The sequence below is a fragment of the Heloderma suspectum genome, chromosome 17 (genome assembly GCF_057233095.1).
Source record: "Heloderma suspectum isolate Gila_16-S chromosome 17, 16-S_ref, whole genome shotgun sequence".
Classification (NCBI taxonomy): domain Eukaryota; kingdom Metazoa; phylum Chordata; class Lepidosauria; order Squamata; family Helodermatidae; genus Heloderma; species Heloderma suspectum.
The window spans coordinates 11748587-11771450 of record NC_139474.1 but is presented as its reverse complement, the minus strand read 5'-3'; the positions used below and the strand labels follow the sequence as shown (position 1 = coordinate 11771450).

The 22864-nt window shown below is 46.6% G+C and overlaps 1 protein-coding gene across 3 annotated transcripts in view; it reads right to left on the bottom strand.

Annotated features, from left to right (window-relative positions):
• The window catches only part of LOC146334501 (lysosomal acid glucosylceramidase-like), a 43819-nt gene that overhangs the window by 17553 nt on the left and 3402 nt on the right, over window positions 1-22864 (bottom strand). For 2 of the 3 annotated variants that reach the window (XM_084824332.1, XM_084824333.1), the window contains exons 2-4: window positions 13015-13168; window positions 5431-5622; window positions 758-904 (exon numbers count right to left, since the gene is read on the bottom strand). In XM_084824332.1, coding sequence (XP_084680458.1) covers window positions 758-904; window positions 5431-5622; window positions 13015-13081 — 406 coding nt within the window. In that variant the 5' untranslated portion in view covers window positions 13082-13168. The remainder of the gene's footprint in view (window positions 1-757; window positions 905-5430; window positions 5623-13014; window positions 13169-22864) is intronic. The other variant, XM_084824334.1, reaches the window with a different exon arrangement.

Genomic DNA, 22864 nt, shown 5'->3' with positions numbered 1-22864 from the left:
GTATCATAGACTCCGACTGTCAGGAGGCCCTAGCCGGCCTCTTTCAGTCTACTCCAGTAGCCAACTCCAGACACAGACAAAGGATTCTTTTCAAGGCTTTATTCCTTTTACAACTTAATAACTCTATCACCAGCGACTAAGCTATGAACAGCAGAGTAGTCTATGCCCCAGGTTAGAAACAGTTGGTCCCCATTTGAACAAGAATCACTTGCAGACCCTGAACGTATGGGCTAGGAAGAGTCCCTCCCCCTTTCCCTTGGGTCCTCTGGACGCGACCGTTGCTTGCGCGCCAAACGGGCGCTACGCCTCCTTTGCGCACCCTCCATAGCTCTTTACTCTCTGCGTCTGCGTCGAGCATCCAGCCAGCCCTCCTCCTGCGCTCTTTTACTCCCAGGACTGCTATCTATGTCTGGAATGCCGGTAGGAGGAATCTCCGCCAGCTGCAGGGCCTGGGAGGGAAGAGCGTGCTCCTCTCCCACGGATGGCTGTTCCTCCTCAGAATCAGAACTGCTCTGAGGTTCTATGGGCTCAGTGTCCACCCTGACACCGACAGGCTGTGGCTCTTTGAGACCAACAAATTAGATTCCAGAGCAAAGGAGCTGCACTCAGGTCCCCTTCAAATCAGTGTCCAAATTTGGTCACGACTGGCTAAGGGGACTTCAATGCAACGCACTTCGTCTGGAGCAAATCCTTTGACTGGTATCCCCAAGCGAGGGTGCCTCCCACCCACCCACCCGGCCAGTTCCCCGGCACTCACCTGTGTCCGAGAAGTAGGAACGGAGTAGATTTTCCTGGGTGTTGGGCGTCAGAGAGAGGATGTTTATGGCAGCCGCATCGGTGATGGAGCCACCAAATCCCTTTATCTTTTGATACCGCTGGGCTGGCTCCAGAACCAGCACCAGATCTGAGATGCAAGCAAACAGAAGAGAGGAATGGTTGTGCTTTCAGCACTAGAAACTGGTAAACCAACACCCAGAGCATATTCCAACAATGGCACCCTTGTAAATAAGCCCACAAAAGTTACTTTTCTGCAAAAACAACAACACCAAAGCCGTTATGCCAGTACTTTGCCATTGTCATGCGGCAGCCATGCCTTTTTTAAATTTCATTTTCACTCCAGAGTAGCTGTAGGGGTCTTTTAAAGGCATCTGAGCATGTGGTCGTCACCAAATCTCAGGACAGCAAATTCCACAAACAGATTGTGTGTTGTGCGAAGACAGGCCCTCTTTCATCGGTCTTGAACCGACCCCCCGATCAGACTAGTTGAATATTTTAATTGCCGGAATTAGACGAAAAGCCTGCGACGTCACCATCGTCACATTTCCCATGTGCACCCCTATGATAAAGCATGGTTTATCCAGACCTCCAAATGCACCCTTAATCTGGTGCTGTGTCTCAGCTGATGCTGTAGATAACAATAAAAGGGTCCACAGCTCTTAAGGGCAAGGTTCCACCCAAGGCAGCCTAAAATACAATTTTAAAACTGTAATAATAACAGAGGAAGAAACTTGGCATGCATAATAACAGGGCCATCAGGGTGTGAGCCTTGGCGTTATTTTGTTTTTAAAAGGCATTAATTAATTTTAATTAACTTAAACGTGTCTACGTAGTAGAAACCTGTAGTAGCATTTTAACAGTTACTAGGGTAAGGCTTCTCTAACCAGTATGTAGCTTTGCAGACCATGCAGATGGAAACCAAGGGAGATCAGTAGGCCAAAGGAAAGAGTTATATGTCTCCCCCTCCCCCCCAGCTGCTGTTGGGCAGCCCCCCCCCCAAGGGGAATGGAGCAGACAGACCCCTCCCTCAGGGGGCTATGGGGTGCGCCATGGAAGGAGCCATGCCTAAGGGTGCCGGCAGACATCATTTCACTCAGACTGGGCAGACACAACATGTCCAACTCTGACAGCTGGATAACTTTACTTGAAGGATTTGCTGTATCGAACTAAGGGCTATTCCCACCTGTATGAGGCTGGGTCCGTTCACCAGTTAATAAATACAAAAATACAGGCCTATGAACCCATTTCCATTCTCTGATATAGGGCTGAGCCGACATGACTCAAACAGGAACGTTGAACTCGAATTGAGTGAAGGGATTCAGGTCTTCCCCAAAACTGAGGGTGATTTTGGGTCAGGCAGAATTTTTCCAATTTCTTCAGCGGGAGTTCCTCTCTTTCTCTCCTTTCACTATACATTAGCTTCTCTTGGGGGCAGCCATTATTTTCCCAGAATGCTCCAGGACGACACTGCATCCAGGATATGCAGAGGGGGCGAAATAATGGCAACCATGAGGAAAAATGTACACCAGTTGCTGGGGAACCTGGGTGGGAGGGTGTTGTTGCACTCATGTCCTGCTTGCGGGCTTCCCATGGGCAGGTGGTTGGCCACTGTGTGAACAGAATGCTGGACTAGATGGACCCTTGGTCTGATCCAGCAGGGCTCTTCTGATGTTCTTAAAAGTTCTACCACTGCCATCAGTGGTGATGGAGTTAACTTACACTTAATAGAAATAAAGGAAAATGTAAGATGAGAAAAAAAGTGACTACTGTGTCACCAACGGTAAGATGCCAAATTTTTGGAAGGATTTTGCTTCCCCCCACCACACACACACATACACATAACTGCCCAAATACCCCCTGAAATTCACCCCCTAAGAATAGTAGGTGGGGAGAGATACTTTTAATCCATCTTATTTGAACAGGCATATAGAGAAAACTGAGGGGGGACATCAAATCCCTGAACGGCTGTCACACAGGAGAAAGCAAAGACTCATTCTCTGCGCTGCTCCAGAGGGTAGGAACAAATCTATGATCAACATCTGAGGCCCTCCTCTGAGGGAAGTTTGAAGGATAGCAGCAAGGGAGAGGGCGCCCACCACACCCCGATTGTGAAACGCTCTCCTGAGCAAGGCCTACCTGGTGCCAACATTGTCATCCTTCCAGCACCAGGCTAAGACTTTACTCCCAGCCATTTGATGGCATGTGATGGGCTCTTTAATGCTCCTGCTTGACTATTTATGGGTCACAAGCTGTTTATTCCATAAAATGCATGGAGTGATGGCATTTTAGTAGGTCGTTGTTTTTGGATGTTTTAAATTTTTATGCTTTAGTTTTGTTGCAAGTCACCTTGAGACTTTTTTGAGAAAGGTTTCTAAGAAATCTTGTAACAACAACGACAAATTATTATTATTATGAAGCAGCAGCAGAGGAAGAGCCCTGCTGGATCACATCAAGGGTCCATCTAGTCCAGCATTCTGTTCACTCAGTGGCGAACCAGCTGCCCACGGGAAACCCACAAGCAGGACATGAGTGCAACAGCATCCTCCCGCCCATGTTCAACATCATCATCATAAGAAGAGCCATGCTGGATCAGAAGAAGGTCCATCTAGTTCAGTTTCTAGGCAACGGCTGCCCCAGGTGCTTGAAGGACCTTGCTCTCCAAGCAATCATGAAGTCACATTTGGGGCTGACCTCATCGTAACCACTTAAAAAAGAGAGCGAGAGCTTTGTCTACTGAGACAAAGAAGATAAAGGAACTTTGCTCAAGACAACGCTTTAAGATAAAGGAGCTTCGTCTCCTGAGACAAATGTATGAAGATCTAATATCATAAGAACATAAGGATGGCCATGTTCCCCAGCAACTGGTATAGCCTAGATACAGATATACTGACTTTTTTGTATTTACCAAGAAACACTATTAGAGCATAAGAATGTAAGAAGAGCCCTGCGGGATCAGACCAAGGGTCCATCTACTCCAGCATTCTGTTCACACAGTGGCCAACCAGCTGCCCACGGGAAACCCACAAGCAGGACATGAATGCAGCAGCACCCTCCCGCCCATGTTCCCAAGCAACTGGTATACGTAGGCAGACTGCCTCTGAGAATGGAGGTAGCATAGAGCCATCAGGACTAGTTGATAGCCTTCTCCTCCAGGAATTTCTCCAATCCCCTTTTAAAGCCATCCAAAGTGGTGGCCATCGCTACATCTTCTGGACACAAATTCCACCTTTTAACTCTGTGCTGTGTGAAGAAGCCCTTCCTTTTATCTTCCCTGAATCTCCCACCAATCAGCTTCACGGGATGACCCCTATGGGGATCTAGTATTAATAGTAGTAATTAGTAGTAGTAGTAGTAGTAGTAGTAGTAATAATATTTATATACCAGTAGCTATAATATGATCTCTAAGCGGTTCACATCTAAATATTAAATACAAGGAGTAGGCATGATGAATTTAATTTAATTAATTTAATTACAGCTCAGGGAAAGGCTGAGTGAACAAGTGTGTTTTCAGGAGACGTTTGAAAGATGCCACATTTTCTGCCTCCTGAACTGTGCGAGGGAGGGTCTTCCGAAGGGTGGGCGCTGCTACCGAGAAGGCCCGCCGTTGAGGTATTGCAGGGAGGCGTCCCATTAATTTCGGAATGAGCAGCAAGGCCTCCTCTGAGGATCTTAAAGGCCGCATGGGTACGTTCAAGGGAAGGCGAGCTGCCAGGTATCCTGGTCTCAAGTTGTTTAGGGTTTTGTGTGACAATAACATAACCTTGCACGTGGCTAATGGCAGCCAGTGCAGTTCTTTTAACAAATGTTACGTGAGCACAGCTGGGTGGGCCAGTGAGCCCCCTGGCTGCTGCATTCTGCACTAGCTGCAGCTTCCGAACCACGCACAAGGGCAGCCCCACACACAGCGCATTGCAGTAGTCCAGTCATGACGTTACCACTGCATGGATCGCCATGGCTAGGCTATCCGTACCCAGGAATGGGCGTAGTTGGTATACCAACTGAAGCTGGCAATAGGCGCTCTGGGCCCCTGAGGGCCCTTGGGCCTCCAGTGAGAAAGATGGAACTAGGAACAAACTACAGACCTGCTCCTTCAGAGGGAGTGCAACCCCACCCAGAACAGGCAGACAGCCCAATTCCCAGAGCTGGGAACTGCCAACCCACAGGGTCTCTAGCTTATCGGGATTCAGCTTCAGTTTATCAGCCCTCATCCAAGCCCTAGGTGCATCCAGGCACTGGTTCAGAACATGCATGGCCCCTCCCAAGGCTTAAATTACAGGAGGGTAGATTTGGGTTGAACATTAGGAGAAACATCTTGACAGTAAGGACAGTTCAACAATGGATCCACTGGGCCTAGACGGGTGGCAATGGGCTCTCCCTTGCATGACGTCTTCGAGCAGAGTGAAGGCTGGTGGTTCTGATGCCAGTGGGCCAGTGAATCCACTCCAGGTTTCAGTAAGAACCAGTCAGAACTCTAAAGGAGCTCTCCAAGGTATGGAAGCCAACAGCCTCCACTGGGCTTGACAGCCATCTATTGCAGATTCTCTAACTGGATTTCCTGCAACGAGCAAGGGGTTGACTGGATGACCTCCAAGACCCCCATAAACCTCTAGGATTCGAAGCTTCTCTCACACAGGAAGAAAAAACTGGAGGTACCTGGGGCGACCTCTTCATTCTGGAACACTCCTATGCTGCGCTCCAGCCGGCTGCCAGATTTGCTGCTCTCGTACTTGACGAAGAAGCCGGCGGCCGGGAGGGCGACGGGGTCCTGCGTGTCGCAGTAGGTGCGGTTGCAAACACACACCATGGCGTTGTGGCCAAAATATTTCCTGCTGCAGGGTTGGCTGCCTGGATGAGATAAAGAAGAAGTCGGGGGGGGGCGCGACAATTCTCGAGCTCCGTGGCTCAACTTTTCACCATAGGAAAGCGGGACGCCTCAACCATTCAGCCTCTGAGTGGGGGACTGAAGGACTAGATCAACTTCTCCTCCATATATTTAATTATCTGCAGCGTTTTTACCCTTCTCATCAGCCAAAAAGGGCTCCCGGAGTTGCTTACAAAGATTAAGAATGAAACAGCCCTGAGGCTTATGATCTAGAAGTCTTGACACAAAAGGAGAAGGGATTGGGAGGGGGGGAAATGCAAAGCCTGAGCCCCAGTTCTTAATTTTGATGTTCTTATAGGTGTTCCCCTATAGGGAAGGGCAAAAACAAGCTCCCAGGAGCTGTTCTTTCTCTGGCTGATGTATAAACTGCATTCAGCAAGAGAAGTGCAAATTTGTGCAGATTTGGGGAATTGGAAAAATGCGATTCTGCCAATGAGCAGACGAGGGAACGAAAGGCACCTGACAATCCACAGAACGAAAGGCACCTGACAATCCGCGGAATGCAGAAGGAAAGGATTTTGCAAAACCTATACCTCCCTAGCCCGACCTGGAGAGCGAACCGGGGTCGTTTTTCATGCAAAGCAGGTAATCTTTGAGCCACAGCCCCTGTTCCCTACCACCCGACTGACGGCTGATCAGGAAACGTGGTTGGGGCACACCCTGAGATTGGCGGGCTGCACAGAGAGTGGCCAAGGTTGCCCAGACATGCTGTGTAGTAACAGCAAACTCATTCTCCAAGGGTGGGTCCTTAGGAAGCCAAAATGCCCAAGAGGAAACCCCCAAAGTTTGCAGACATACAACACATCTTTAGGAAAAGCAACAACCCCCAAACAGCGCAATGAGGACTGAGCATGCTCAGTGAATACGGAATGCCAGTTGGCTTTTGCGGGGGGCAGGGCAAGGAAGGGGGATGGAATACAGTATCCTGGAAGAGGGCTGGCCAGTTGGAACCCCAACAGGAGCACTCTGTGCTGCAACACTCTGTTGCGGGGCCCACTTGTTATTCAGAGAATCCCCTTCATACACATGGCATTAAAAAAAAAACAAAGACGAGAAGGGAGGACCCTGCCCCAAGGGTCTTACAGTCTAAAATTAAATACATGGGGAAATTACAGGGGAAGGGAAGGGAAGGCAGAGCGTAAACAGGAGATGGATATGTGGTTATTTGAGTTACACCAGCTTAGTTGAAGTCGGCAGGTATGGGGAATGTGCAGGGAGGGAGATGCTAGAGATGTCGCAGAAAAAGTGTGCCTGGAGGAGGGCTTTGAAAGAAATAAGCACCATAACAAGACCTTTGCACAACCTGGAATAGATGCAAGTCGCCCCACGAAGAAAGACAAGCTAACAGAAGAACAGCGTATCTCGCCCCACCCTCAAAAAAATTAAAGGCACAAATATAGGATGAGGGAGACACAACTTGGAACAGTGCATGTGAAAAGGACCTAGGTATGTCTTAGCGGATCACAAGCTGAATATGAGCCAGCGGTGTGATGCAGCTGCTAAATAAGCTAATGCAATCTTTGGCTACATTAACAGAAGCATTTCACAGGATGCAACAGTTTTGCTCTATTCTGCATTAGTCAGGCTGCATTTGGAGTCCTGAGTCCAGTTCTGGGCGCCACATTTTAAGAAGGATCTTGACCAACTGGAGCATGACCAAAGAAAAGCGATTGGGACAGCGAGGAGTCTGGACACCAAATCCCGTCACTCCAGAGGGCAGGCGTGGAAATCACAGGCAAGTGGATTTCGACTAAACGTTAGGAGAAACGTCCTAACGGTGAGGGCTATCCTGCAGTGGAACAAGACTCCCTCGGGGGACGGGGGGGTGCACTTTTGCTGGACGTATGTGGCTGGACAATGGCCATCCGTCGGGGATGCTGTCACTGCACCCTGCACTGAATGGGGGGTGGGCTAGATGACCTCTAAGAACCCTTCCAACTCTAACTGATTATCTGGCAAAAGCTGGCTTTGCAACAGGTGATCAAGGAACTAGACTAGACCCTCCAGGGATGAGACTGGGTAGGGTGTGAAGGAGAATTACTGGAGAAGGGCTGGGGGGCACAGGAAGTGAGACATCAGCTTCACTGCAGCCTAGCTGGGGGAGAAAAAAACAAGAAGCCCCAAAGCCATCAGCTCATGATCCTTGAACACACACCCAAAGCTCTCCGCGGATTCAGACACAGGCCTTTCCCAGCTCTGATAAGAGGGATTCTTTTAAAGCACCTCTCCTCAGCCTGTCGCCCTGGACCACAACTCCCATCATTCAGTGGTATAGTGGTCAATTAAGAAGTGCATGACAGTCCCCAGAGCCCTGCTCCCAAGGAGAGTCCAAAAATTCAGGCAGCTGTTTTGATCCGTATCAACAAACCAGTTCTAGGAGTTTTCATCCCTCCCGGGAATGGGTCTTGTAAAGCTAATGGGTCTTAATGGCTCATTCCAGACCAAGCCATCCCAAAGACTTAGCAGGATAACAGAGAATGATATATTGTGGCTAAGAAAATCCATTTGCCCCCAGCTACTGTGAGGAAATCAACCCTGACTGCTCATTGGAAGGACAGATACTGAAGCTGAAGCTCAAATATTTTGGCCACCTAATGCGAAGAGAAAAGTCACTGGAAAAGACCCTGATGCTGGGAAAGATCAAAGGCAAAAGGAGAAGGGGAGGGCAGAGGATGAGATGGCTAGATAGCATCACCGATGCAATGAATATGGACTTGAGCACACTCCTGGAGAGAGCAAAGGACAGGAAGGCCTGGCGTGCTGTGGTCAATGGGGTCACGAAGAGTCGGACACGACTTAACGACTGAACAACAACAACAACTGTGAGGATGGCAGCTAAGCTCAGCGGGATCAGGGACATCTGAATGGGGTTGCAGATGACATCAGCATCCCTGATGATCAAAAAATCTCAGTGCTGCACCCCTGTGATCCCTGGTTCCATGACACCACTGCCATCATCCCTGAGCATTAGCATGGCTGGGTCTGATGGGAGCTGAGTCCAAATTATCTGGAGGGCACCAAGTTAGGGAAAGCTGTTCTAAAAAGGGAGATGCTGCAGAACTGAACATTGGAACCTTTTACAGGAAAAGCGTGCATCACTCTGCCCTTGAGCAGCTCCTCCTCTCATGACTTCGAAGCAGGTTAAAACTTGTTGACAGAGGCCTGAACCTGCAAAGGCCTGATTGACAGGTTCCTGGAGCCCAGCAAAACAGCTTTGGGCAAGATCCGTCATCCCAGCTTGCTCAAGGCCAAAGACCAGAGGAAACCGAGGGAAAATTATACAGGGCAGAGGGACGCATGAGTGACATCTTCTTCACCAAAACAACAACACCTGCATGCAGGAGGGAGGGACCAGCAGGCTTGGGGGAATCCCAAAGTTTGCCAAAGTACAAACCACATCTCCCAAAAAGAACTTCTGGGATGGGGGAACCCTCAAAACTAGGGCTGTGCAAACAAGGGATTTTTGCGTTTGCCAAAATTCTCTTAACATCACCTTGAAGCTCGTCTCATTTCCCGCATTTGACTGCGTTTTTTTTTTTTTTGTTTCATTCAAACAGGGAAAATGCACATTTCAAACAGGGAAAATGCACATCTATATAAGAATATGTTAGTGTAATGCTTATTAGTAGAGATCTACCAGATTGATTTTGCTCATTTTTTTTTAAACCAAAGCTTGAGCAGCGAAGACATGAAGAAAATTTTGAAACTTCGAAAGAGTTCAAACTCGAGCTTTAACAGGAGAGAGCAGACGACAGGAAGGCCTGGCGTGCTATGATCCATGGGGTCACGAAGAGTCGGACACGAATTAACGACTGAACAACAACATGCTTATTTGCTCCGTGCCAAACACTCTCCTATTGCTCTGTGGTTTAGTGCCAGTTTATCTGCTCCGCGCCAAACGTCACCTGGCCTGACATCACGTTTTCATCCTGAAACTTAAAGAAATGCTAAATGATCTTTTAAAGAAGATTTGTGCCAAACAGCGACTGATCTGACATCACGTGTTTTCTATGTCCGTGACCTACACCCTTCTGCTTTCCATTTTTCTATTTCTGCTTGGGGTTGTTTTTATTTGTTTTCCTTCACAGGCAACCTTCATGGGGCGCTGCTAGGCCTCAGGGCAGTTTCTAGGGGCAATGGCCACGCTCCCCCCGCCCCCAAATTGTACTGTTTTGAATGGGACAAATCAGAGAGCAAGGAAGAATGGTTGGTGTGGCTTCTCCCATGATGCCCTGCACGTGGGTGGGGTTTGTGCATTTGTGTGTGTGTGAGGGGGGGGGCGTGGTTTGCGGGCGATGTGGCAGGAACAGGCAGGATGCAAGACCAATGCTATATTGGATGGCTCTGCCTCAAGGCAAATGAGAGAAAGGTGGCCTTTTTTCTTCTCTCCCTTCCCCGTCTCACCTTTTGTTTTTCAAGCCCAAATGAAGGTGGGCGTGGAGGTGGAGCTCCTTGGGTGGGGGCTTGGAACACTCCCTTTCCTTGCCACAGAGGACAGGTGGACCTGGCTATGCTTCCCACCTCTGGGCAGAGACTGACACATTGGAACGCAGTTCCAGAATAGCAGAAGAGCTCTATAAATTTCACAACTTTAAAGCCCGCAGTCTTTATTAGCCTCTTGCTAACTGCCTGCCAGCCCAGTGACACAGAAATAGAAAGTAAGAAAAAAGAAGGCTGCTGCATGCATTCTCCATTCATTGCAATATCAAACCATAGGGAAATGGGGTACAAAAGACATTGGAGGCCATGTGCCACATACCCTTTAAATCCAACCACCTTGTTCTGACTAATGGGTAGGAGTGCTCCGGATGCTGCTGTTGCTAGATTTGTCCCACTTCACTCTCCACAGGATACCTCAGAACCTAATAAGAACCAAAGCCCCATCCGTTCCAGCATCCTGTTTCCAATAGTGGACAGCAAGATACCTCTGGGAACTGCACAAGCAGCCTTCCCTTGCTCCTATCTCCCAGCAACAGATTTTGAAAGGTAGAGTGCTACTGAACATGGAGTTTCCATATAGCTATCATCATCCTATAAAGGACAAAGAAAACAGGGACCTAACAGAAGCAGATGAGATTAAGAAGAGGTGGAAAGAATACACAGAAGAACTATACAGGAAAGATCTGAATGTCCCTGATAGCCATGATAGTGCGGTCACTGAAGTTGAGCCAGACATCCTCGAGAGTGAAGTCAAGTGGGCCTTAGGATGAATTACTAACAACAAAGCTAGCGGAGATGACAGTCTTCCAGCTGAGCTATTTAAGATCCTAAAAGATGATGCTGTTAAAGTGCTGCACTCAATATGCCAACAAATTTGGAACACTCAACAGTGGCCGCAAGACTGGAAAAGGTCAGTTTACATTCCAATTCCAAAGAAGGGCAACGCCAAAGAGTGTTCAAACTACCGCACCATTGCGCTCATTTCACATGCCAGCAAGGTGATGCTCAAAATCCTACAAGCTAGGCTTCAGCAGTATGCGAACCAAGAACTACCGGAGGCACAAGCTGGGTTTCGAAGAGGCAGAGGAACTAGAGATCAAATCTCCAACATTTGCTGGATCATGGAGAAAGCAAGAGAATTCCAGAAAAACGTCTATTTCTGCTTCATTGACTACGCGAAAGCCTTTGATTGTGTGGATCACAACAAACTGTGGCAAATTCTTAAAGTGATGGGAGTACCAGACCACCTTACCCATCTCCTGAGAAACCTGTACGAGGGTTAAGAAGCAACAGTAAGAACGGAATATGGAACAACCGATTGGTTCAAAATTGGGAAAGGAGTATGACAAGGCTGTATATTGTTGCCCTGCTTAATTAACTTATATGCAGAGTACATCATGAGAAATGCCGGGTTGGATGAATCACAGGTCGGAATTAAGATTGCCGGGAGAATTATCAACAACCTCAGATATGCAGACGATACCACCCTAATGGCAGAAAGCGAAGAGGATCTAAAGAGCCTCTTGTTGAGGGTGAAAGTGGAGAGTGCAAAAGCTGGTCTGAAACTCAAAATTTAAAAAAAAACGAAGATCATGGCATCTGGCCCCATCACTTCCTGGCATATAGAAAGGGAAGAAATGGAAGCAGTGACAAATTTTATTTTCTTGGGCTCCAAGATCACCGGAGACGGTGACTGTAGCCATGAAATTAAAAGACGCTTGCTCCTCGGGAGGAAAGCTATTTATTGATTTATTTCATTTATATCCCGCCTTTTTTCCTCTTGCAAGGAACCCAAGGCGGCTTACATTATCCTCCTCCTCTCCATTTTATCCTCACAACAACAACCCTGTCAGGTAGGTTGGGTTGAGAGTGTGTGACTGGCCCAAACTCACCCAGTGAGCTTCCACGGCCGAGTGGGGACTAGAACCCAGATCTCCCAGCTCCCAGTCCAACACTCTCTCCACTGCATAGTAAGAAGCAGAGACATCACCTTGCCGACAAAGGTCTGTCTAATCAAAGCTATGGTTTTCCCAGTAGTAACGTATGGCTGTGAGAGCTGGACTATAAGGAAGGCTGAGCACCGAAGAATTGATGCTTTTGAACTGTGGTGCTGGAGAAGACTCTTACGAGTCCCTGGACTGCAAGGAGGTCAAATCAGTCAATCCTAAAGGAAATCAACCCTGACTGCTCATTGGAAGGACAGATACTGAAGCTGAAGCTCAAATATTTTGGCCACCTACCTAATGCCAAGAGAAAACTCCCTGGAAAAGACCCTGATGCTGGGAAAGATTGAAGGCAAAAGGAGAAGGGGACGGCAGAGGATGAGATGGCTAGATGGCATCACCGATGCAATGAATATGAACTTGAGCACACTCCGGGAGAGAGCAGAGGATAGGAAGGCCTGGCGTACTATGGTCCATGGGGTCATGAAGAGTCGGACACGACTTAACGACTGAACAACAACAACAACAGTCATCATCCTATATATGCAGGGATTATCAACTTTACTGCTGGCTCTTTCAGACACAATCCTACGCATGTTTAGACAGAAAAAGTCCTACAGTTACCAGCATTCCCCAGCCAGCCATGCTGGCTGGGGAATAGGACTTTTTTTCTGATAGAGCTTCGGCTATTGGGCGGTATAGAAATGAAATAAATAAATGAAATAAATAAATAAATTCTGTCTAAACATGCACAGGATTGCGCCCTTAATGTTCTAATATTTTGATATTTTTATTGCTGTATTTATTGTATTTTGATTGCTATTGTGCGGTTGTTCAGGGGTTGTTGTTTTTAATGATTGTAACCCACCCCAAGACACCTGCCAGTTGGCTGCTACATAAAATTAATTAATTTTAAATGTCCACCATTCCAGTGCATTGTCTCTAAACGCAGGCCACCTGCGCTGTACTTACCCATCACTCCAACAGCAGCACACAGCAAGAAGAACGAACTGAAAAGGCTGGTCCCTCTGAACCCCATTGTCACGCCTGAGCACAGCCACAACAATGTCAAACTGTAACGCCCGGCGAGCAGGGAGAACAGGGGTGCACCCTTGGCTCGTCACATCTGCAAGCAAGAGAGAAGACGTTGTTTTTTTCACATTGTTCCTTTTAAAAACTTTTTCACATTGTTCCTTTTAAAAAGTTTTCACATTGTTCCTTTTAAAAAGTTTTCACACTGTTCCTTTTAAAAAGTTTTCACATTGTCTGTAAGGTTTTGTTAAAAAAAATTTTTTAAAAAACTGCTGCAAGTTTTAACTGTAAGTCACCTGGGTGGCTCTATTTGGGCCGAAAGGTGACTCATAAAATCAATCCAGAAAGAAAGAAAGAAAGAAAGAAAGAAAGAAAGAAAGAGACAGAGAGAGATCTGGAATGCCACAGGTTTCCTACCGCTGGTCTACAAATGGTTGTTTTCCCCAAGATACGCGCAGCATCGTTACCTCGGAATCAAGTCCTGTTCCGCTCAGTGGGGCTTACTTCCAGGGAAACATGCACAGTGATTGCATCCCGAATACAGAGAACTTTATGCCTCAAGACAAAATTTGAACCCAGGACACCCCACTCCCTGCTCCCTCTTTTAAACTGCTGCATCAGACCAGCTTTCCACCCACCTGCCAAGACTCACTCCCTCTGCCTCACAGCAGCTGACCTGTCCTCGGCTGCAAGCGTTCACCGCTCGTTCCCCTTTGCTCTGACCAATGGCAATTTTATGTGCACCACTGACACTCCTGCCTGCGACACACCTTCAAAAGAAGTGCCTTCCATGGCTTCCTTCTCTAGGTTGAACGACATTCCTGCCTACATCTTTCCTAACCTCCTGTCAGTTCATAATCATCTCCTCCCTTTAAAAAAAAAAATGTGGTTAACCTGCCCTCTTCCAGTATGAAGTAACAGGGCTGGCCACATGACAGATCAGGGGAAAAAACAGGTACAGATGGTGTTAGCACAGGCGGTTTACATTTCTGGCCCAGTCTCTAGCCAATGGCCCCCCAAATGCTTGGAGAACCTCACTCTCCAAGTAATCGTGAAGTCACATTTGGGGCCAATTTCATCTTAATCGCTTAAGAAACAGAGTAGGAGCTAGGTCTATTCAAAGAAAATAAAGGAACTTTGATCAAGAAGATGCTCTAAGATAAAGGAGCTTTGTATCCTGAGACAAATTTATGAAGATCTAATACTATAGGAATTTAAGAGTCCCTCTAGTCCAGCAGCATTCTGGTCACACAATGGCCAACCAGCTGCCCACGGGAAACCCACAAGTAGGACAGAGTGCAACAGCACCCTCCCGCCCATGATCCCCAGCAACTGGTGTACATAGGCAGATTGCCTCTGCGAATGGAGGTAGCACAGAGCCATCGGAACTAGTAGTCACTGATGTCAAGGGCTCCTTGGAGGGCTCTCTCAGTCTAATCCAGTAGCTAAGTCCAGACACAGACAAAGGGATTCTTTTCAAAGCTTTATTCTTCTCTTACAACTTAACAACTCTACAGGTAGCAACTAGATCTGAGCAGAAGCATTCCTATGCCCTAAGTTGGAACAGTTGGTCCCCGTTTGAAAGGCAGTTACTGGCAGACCCCTGAATATAAGGACTAGGGAGAATCCCTCCCCTTTTCCCTTGGATCCTCTGGGCGCAACCGTTCTTTGAGCGCCAACCGGGCGCTACACCTCCTTTCCGTGCCCTCCATTTGGCGCCGCTCTCTGCGTCTGCGCCGCGCATCCACCCAGTCTGCTATCTGTGCTGGGTCACTCCTTGGACTGCTTTCTAATCTAGGAATGTTGGTGGGAGGAATCTCTGTCAGCTGCGGGCCCTGGGAAAAAGGGGCGCGCTCCTCTCCCAGGAGCGACTGCTCTTCCTCCGAATCAGAACTACTCTGGGATTCTATGGGCTCAGTGTCCACCCTGACAACTGATAGCCTTCTCCTCCAAGAATTTGTCTAACCCCCTTTTAAAGCCATCCAAATTGGTGGCCATCACTATGTCTTGTGGAAGCTAATTCCATATTTTATGCACTGTGTGAAGGAGTGATGTCCTCTTATCTGTCCTGAATCTCCCACCAATCAGCTTCATGGGATGACCCCATTGGGTTCTAGTATTATAAGAGAGGGAGAAAATGTCTCCCTGTCTTCTATCGGTTTTGTTTATTATTGATTGATTTGATTTGTACCCCGCCTTTCTGCCAAGAAAAATGACACTCGAGGTGGCTTAAAATCAGAAATAAAAACTTGACTAAAACAAGAAGAAAACAAATGTATTTAAACACAATTAAAAACACAACAATAACAGTTGAAATATCTCTGCTCCACACCTCAAAACCTTGCTTTTGATGCTCCCCAGTGACACATACCTAAAAAACAGAAAAGTCGCAAAATATTTCTGAACTACGCAGGTGGGTATGGAATGTAAAGGATGGTACATACTGGCCTTTGCATTTTAACTGCCCTGCCCCCATAAATCACACTCCAAAGTGCCAGACACAGAGCCAGTACTTGACTTTCTCACTTTTGTAAAATGGCAGACTCAAAGATCAAGATGGTTTCCGTAGGCAGGCCAACCACAGCCAAGTAAACAATAAAAGTTTGGACATGTTGGGTTCAGCCCTCCCCGTCACAAGACAGGGGACTGTTGGGGCAGAAAAAGGTGACCACATCAATCAAGAATTGGACCACCGTTCTCTATGTCCCTAGGTAAGGGTACATTTTTTAGCTTAGAAAAAAGGACTAAAAAGTGGACATGACAGGTCTGTAAAACTTTTTCTCCCTCTCTAATAACCTTAATTCTTTACTGACTCTTGGGGGGGGGGGATTGTCTTTGCTGCTGCTTCTAGCTTGTTGTAAATGTGTTTCTGTTGAGTATATATAACATTTTATGTTTAAATACTGTGCAAGCCGCTTGGAGTGACTTCCTTCTTGGAGGGGTAGAGCTCTGAGCAGTTTGGAGAAGGTCAGCAAGGATTTCCAACTGTTTCTCAACAACCGCAATGAACTGTACTCCTTCCCTGTCCTAAATCGACCGTCGAAAGGAACAAAGCATGGATTTCTGTGTGGAAGGACTGTCTGCTCTGTTCTATTGTGGTTTTAATATTCTATATATTTTAAATTGTTTTATTGTGTGTTTGGTTTTTAATTTTTGTGAACCGCCCAGAGATCTTCGGCTATTGGGCGGTATAGAAATTAATTAATTAATTAATTAAATAAATATTCCGATGGTCAGATCACATTCCTGGGCTCAGAACTCTTTAATTCGAAGTGTGTGTCTTTTGCACCAGGCTCCGGCTTGTGGCTCTCAGGGTTCTAGTAAAAAAACAAAGTAGATCCTGCAAACCTGAAGTCTGCCCTGCCGACCCTGGCCCTTCTCCTTCTCTCCCAGTAATGCAGGGGCGCTGCAGGGGCGCTGAACCTCTTTCCACCCAAAGGCAGAACTCTCAGGGGCCACATCCTGGAGTGGGAGGAGCAAAGCAAAGGGGGCAGGGCTATTGGCAAAAGGGGTGGGGCAAAAAATACCAGCACATTTTAGCTTAAAGCTCTTCCTGCCAATAGCAAAACGTTAGGAGAGGCATTTCAACCTTTTAGAATGGAGCGGGGGGGCGGGGGGAGTCAGAAAAGCCAGGAAATTACCAAATGATTGGTGGTCAGGGGAAAGGGGACTTGGCCCTTGGAAAACTCCAGAGGGCCAGATTTGACCCCCGGGCCCAAACGTCTACCCTCCTGAACTCAAGCCTGGTGCAAAAGACATCCACTTAGAAGAAAATAATTCTGAGTGGAGGAACTCTTTTTTGAGGACCAGAAAGTAACAAACCTCACAGTCCTTCTGCCTCAATATCCACCCCAAGATTTCTTCTTTTCAGCAATCTAATTTATGGTGGAGTCATTTTGTGGCTGCTAGTGTTAAACCATCCAGCAAATTACCCAGAGATCTACCAGGAGATTATAAGAATATAAGAGCCATACTGGATCTATTTTTGGCCAGCATTTTGTTCACACAGTGGCCTACCAGGTGCCTGTGGGAAACTCCCAGTGCAACAGGAGTGCAACAGCACCCCACCCCACCCAGTTGTGTTCCACAGCCACTGGTGCATACAGCCAGACTGCCTCTGAGACTGGAGGTAACATATCACCACCAGGGCTAGTAGCCAGTGATAGCCTCCACCTCCAGGAATTTGTCCAATCCCCTTTTAAAACAGTCCAGGTTGGCGGCCCTCACTACATCTTCTGGGAGCAAATTCCATAATTTTAAGCTATGCACTGTGTGAAGAAGCCCTTGCCTTCATCTGTCCTGAATCTCCCACTGTTCAGCTTCATGGGGTGACCCCACTGGGTTCTAGGATTATGAAAGAAGGAGAAAAACACCTCCCTATCCACATTCTCCACACCAGGCATCATTTGGTACACCTCCATCTCCCCTTACTTGCCTTTCATCTAAGCTAAAAAGACCCAGGCATCGTAACCTTTCCTCAGAGGGGGGCGGCTCCAGCCCTTTGATCATTTTGGTTGCCCGTTTCTAGCTCTGACATATCCATTTTTGAGGTGCAGCGACCAGAACTGTACACAGCGTTCCAAATGTGGTCACACCCTAAATTTGAATAAGGCCAGAATTGCAGATCAAGTTACTTCTTCTGCCAAGCTCACATCCTTCATGGTGAGCATTCTTTGCTCTAGTACTCGAAATACTTGCACCAGGGCTGGCTGGAAGATAAACAGCACCTGGGCAAGGAATACCTTTGTTGCCCCTCCACCCCCACAGTCAATTTTGTAGGGCCACCCCGAGGATTTACAGGGCCTGGTGCAGGTGTGATGTCCATTGAGAGCGCCATTGCTCCAAACCTTAATCCCTCAGCAACTTGTGTGACAGTTTGCACAAGCTGAAGCTGGAAAAGCCACATTCTCAGCAGTGTCAGTGCACCATGCAACACAGCAGAACCACCACAGGTTTTACTTATTTTTGTTTTGTAGCAGTTCCTATGTTTTGGTAAGCATTCTTTATTTCAGAATATCCATTATTTTTATCTGCAAAAATAATAAAGAAAAGTTATAAATAAAGAAGGCGTCCAGCTGACCCCTGACAGCTTATGGCTTTGGTTTATTATTTATATCATGCTTATAGTGCTTGTGGTATTTGAAGTGCTAAGTGCTTGGTAAAGTTTCCTCAAAGTAAACCTGTGTTCCACTGATTTTTACCTCATGCAAATGACATCAAAGCGGAACTTGAAAAAGACACGTACTTTAAAGCAAACGTACTCGGTAAGGTTGCCTCAAAGTAAAGCGTATTCGGCAAGGTTGCCTCAAAAACGTACTCAGTAAGGTTGCCTCAAAGTACTTTAAAGCAAACGTACTCGGTAAGGTTGCCTCAAAAAATTTACTCAGTAAGGTTGCCTCAAAGTAAAGCTCCATTCCACTGATTTTTACCTCGTGCAAATGACATCAAAGCGGAAATTGAAAAAGAAATGTACTTTAAAGCCAACTGAAAGAAGAATATTTTTGTAGTTAGTACCCAAACAACTGGTTCAAAACTGGGAAAGGAGTACGTCAAGGCTGCATATTGTCGCCCTGCTTATTTAACTTATATGCACAGTACATCATGAGAAACGCCGGGTTGGATGAATCACAGGTCGGAATTAAGATTGCCGGGAGAATGATCAACAACCTCAGATACGCAGACGATACCACCCTAATGGCAGAAAGCGAAGCGGATCTAAAGAGCCTCTTGTTGAGGGTGAAAGAGGAGAGTGCAAAAGCTGGTTTGAAACTCAACATTAAAAAAACGAAGATCATGGCATCTGGCCCCATCACTTCCTGGCATATGGAAGGGGAAGAAATGGAAGCAGTGACAGAAGAATGGATGCTTTCGAACTGTGGTGCTGGAGAAGACTCTTACGAGTCCCCTGGACTGCAAGGAGGTCAAATCAGTCAATCCTAAAGGAAATCAACCCTGAGTGCTCATTGGAAGGACAGATACTGAAGCTGAAGCTCAAATATTTTGGCCACCTAATGCGAAGAGAAAAGTCACTGGAAAAGACCCTGATGCTGGGAAAGACTGAAGGCAAAAGGAGAAGGGGACGGCAGAGGATGAGATGGCTAGATAGCATCACTGATGCAATGAATATGGACTTGAGCACGCTCCGGGAGAGAGCGGAGGACAGGAAGGCCTGGCGCGCTGTGGTCAATGGGGTCACGAAGAGTCGGACATGACTTAACAACAACAACCCAAACAACCTGTAGACCCTTGAAAGAAAGGTTACAGACACTTGCTTTTTGCCACCCTAGCTCACTGCAGACAGTACATTAAAAAACGCCACAGCCACTGAAATCAGCTTGGTGCCAGGGAACCACCCAGCTTGCCCACCCCTAAGGCTGGCCCTGACTGGCATGAAAGAACACGGAAGCTGTTTTTATTGCTGCCTCTGCTGCAAGGGTGGCTGGATTGCCTCCACACACTACAGAGCTGTGCCTAAATAAAACTGCATAATGTGCCACAGGGACAGAGGGTTGGAGTCCATGCTGCCTGCCCACGGAGCGCAGGACTTCAGGATGTTGTTGTTGTTGTTCAGTCATTCCGTCGTGTCCAACTCTTCGTGACCCCATGGACCACAGCACGCCAGGCCTTCCTGTCCTCCGCTCTCTCCCGGAGCGTGCTCAAGTTCATATTCATTGCATCAGTGATGCTATCTAGCCACACGCCAACTTGGTAGCCGGAACACCTCTCTGCTTATCTCAGCCTTCTGACTCCAGGAGAGTTTGTGTGTCTGTGTGAATTAAAACCAGGGCAAGAGGGAGACGGGCCAGCTACACATCCAGTGACAGAGCGGTGAACTCCACCTATTTGGGCAGAGGCAAAAAATAACAATAATAAACATCTAAGCCAGCATTCCATCTGGTAGCAATGTAGTTGCAGAAGTTTAATTATGTATGGTGTAGACTAGAGCACACTTTTGCCACTTGAATCTTTGCTTGCTGTTAAAAGATGTTAAAAGCACCAGAGTCTAGCTTTTGGGAGGCCAGGGGGTGGGGGAGGAAAATCAGCACCCCTAGGCAGAAACATGACTGCAATACTGTAGAAGAAGTATGCAGGACATGGGTCCTGGCAAGAGGCGGGTCTCTTCCTGGATGCTTGAGGATCAGCTATTTGAAGTGGCTTGTGCCTTGGGAGCCAGTGTGGCATAGTGGTTAGAGCGCTGGACTGGGACTTGGGAAATCCGGGTTCAAGTCCCCACTCATCCATGAATCTCACTGGATGACTTTGGGCCAATTGCTGACACAGCCTGACCTACCTCACAAGGTTGTTGTGAGGATAAAATGGAGAGGAGGAGGCCCATGTAAGCTGCCTTGGGCTGCTTGGAGGGGAAAGGTGGGATAAAAATGCAATAATGAATAATAAATATTAATAAATAAATAGTGTGCGTGCAGAGGGATGCTCTTTCCCTTTTTTTGCTATGACCTTGATGTGGATGAGATATTTTATTCTCTTCACTCAGCAGCTCATGCTAATTGTTTAATGTGAGTATAATGTTGATATTATTGATACTGGGCATTGCTGCCTGATCTATTGGTATGTACGGTGGAGGCTGATGACTCTGATTTCAGCGAGGCTGCAAACCCATTCTGGGTTTCAGTCAGAACCAGCCAGAATTCTAAAGGAGCTATCCAAGGTGCTGAACCCTATCCTCAAAATAGGTGTGGTGCCTTGGATAGCTCCTGTAGAGTTCTGGCTGGTTCTGACTAAAACCCCAAATGCATTCACAGCTGCCACCAGCCTCCACTGGATATGTCTAGGGTTCATTTATGTTTCTCATCCGTAAATTTAAATGCATTGTCATTAAATTAATATTGCATTATCAAAATAGTGATTGGATTCATTTCTTTTGTGAGGCGCTTTGAGCACAACACACAGTGGGAAATGCAGGCTACAAATAAATTGACTATGACTATTTTCCTTTTTCTTTCTTCGCACAATGCAACTTTCATCTATGGAACTCACTGCCACAAAGTGTGGGCTTAGATGGCTTGAAAAGGGAATCAGATGTTTACCTTTATGTATTCTTTTTTATTATTTTTTTTTCTCCCTTTCTCTTTATGTATCTTCTTCTATTTTATATTTTAAAATAGACAAAATATGTAGTATAAAAAATATTATTGACTGTTGAACATTTATCTTAAGTTTTATTATTATACAATACTATACTCTCTCTTTTTGATTACTACTATTCTTATTCTTATTATTAATATTCAGACTTTTGGGAATGAAGTGTAGAACTGTTGGGTTGATATAAAAGATTGTTTTACTAAATTGTAAGATTGTATAATAGATATAGTTTTTTAAAATAGAATACCATTGGAGGTTGGGAGATGCTGGAGTTTATTTTTATTTTTTCCTTTCTTTCTTCTCTTTCTGTTATTATGCTGTCCTAACTAAAATATTGTATGGATGAGAATTGAAGTACTGAGTAGGTTGTTGGTAATTCTGGTAGTGTTTATAAAGATAAAATAAATAAAAATATATTCCAAAAAAAAGAAAAGAAAAGGGAATCAGATGCATCACAGAGTAGGAGGAGAGGTTATCGGTCAGGATGGCTACATAGCATCCCACTGAATGCCAGATGCTGGGGACAAGCAAGCGATGGGGTAGGCTGGGTCCCTGACCCATTTGGCCCAATGGGCAAGTTTGGAATTTTGAGCGCGTGTCATGGGCACTCTTGCAAAATGGCTGCTGGGGAGGAGCTTGCCTATTCACAAAATGGTGGGTGTCGCTGGTATGCTATGGTGAGTGTGGCCAGTAAAGCAACACAGATCACCAATTTCCCAGAAGACAAACTGGTGAGGATAAAAGAAACGTTAAAGGCATAATCCTATACAGGTTTAGATAGAAAACTCCTACAATTCCCAGCATCCACCCGGCAGCATGGTAGAAGGGTGGGCTGAGCTTAAACACCAGGAAAGACTCACAGCCACACTAACAGACAACACACACACACACACACACAGAAAACCCAGGCAAAGCACACACTACACCAAAACAAGTTATTATACACACACCCACACCCAAAAGCTAAACAACATCAACACAGAAACACATACAACATAGGCAAAACACCTCTCTGCCAAGCGCCCAAGAGCCCACATGGGGCCCATAGGCATTCTTAGAAATTAAGATCGTGTTGGAGCTAGCACTTTGGTTAGCAGTATTCTTGCCTCCCACTTAAAAAGTAATTTAAAAAACCTTTAATGTATCTATTTTTTAATTAGGTGAGGCAGGGAGCCTGCGAAGAGCCAAGACAGGTCTGCATAGGTGCCAGTGGAGGCTGGTGGCCTTCTGTTTCGGTGGGGCTGTGCATCTATTCTCAGTCAGAACCAACCAGAACTCTGAAGGAGCAATCCAAGGTGCTGAAGCTATTAGGCGGTTGGATTCAGCACCTTGGATCGCTCCTTCAGAGTTCTGGCTGGTTCTGATTGAAACCCAGATTGGATTCACAGCCTCTACTGTTGGGTGCATTGATGCGTAAGGGCACCATGTTGGTGACCTTGGGGTTCATAGAATCATGGGGTTGGAAGGGGCCTACAAGACCATCAGGTCCAACCCCCTGCTCAATGCAGGAAGCCTTATTCCCAGGCAGTCTCCCATCCAAGTACTAACCAAGGCTGACTCTGCTTAGCTAAGGCCTGTTACCATCATGCCCTTTTTGTGGGCTGCCCAACAGCATCTGATTCTTCACTGTGGGGATCTATGATCTTATGTTAATAACCATGCTACTTAGGAGCAGAAACTCCATGTA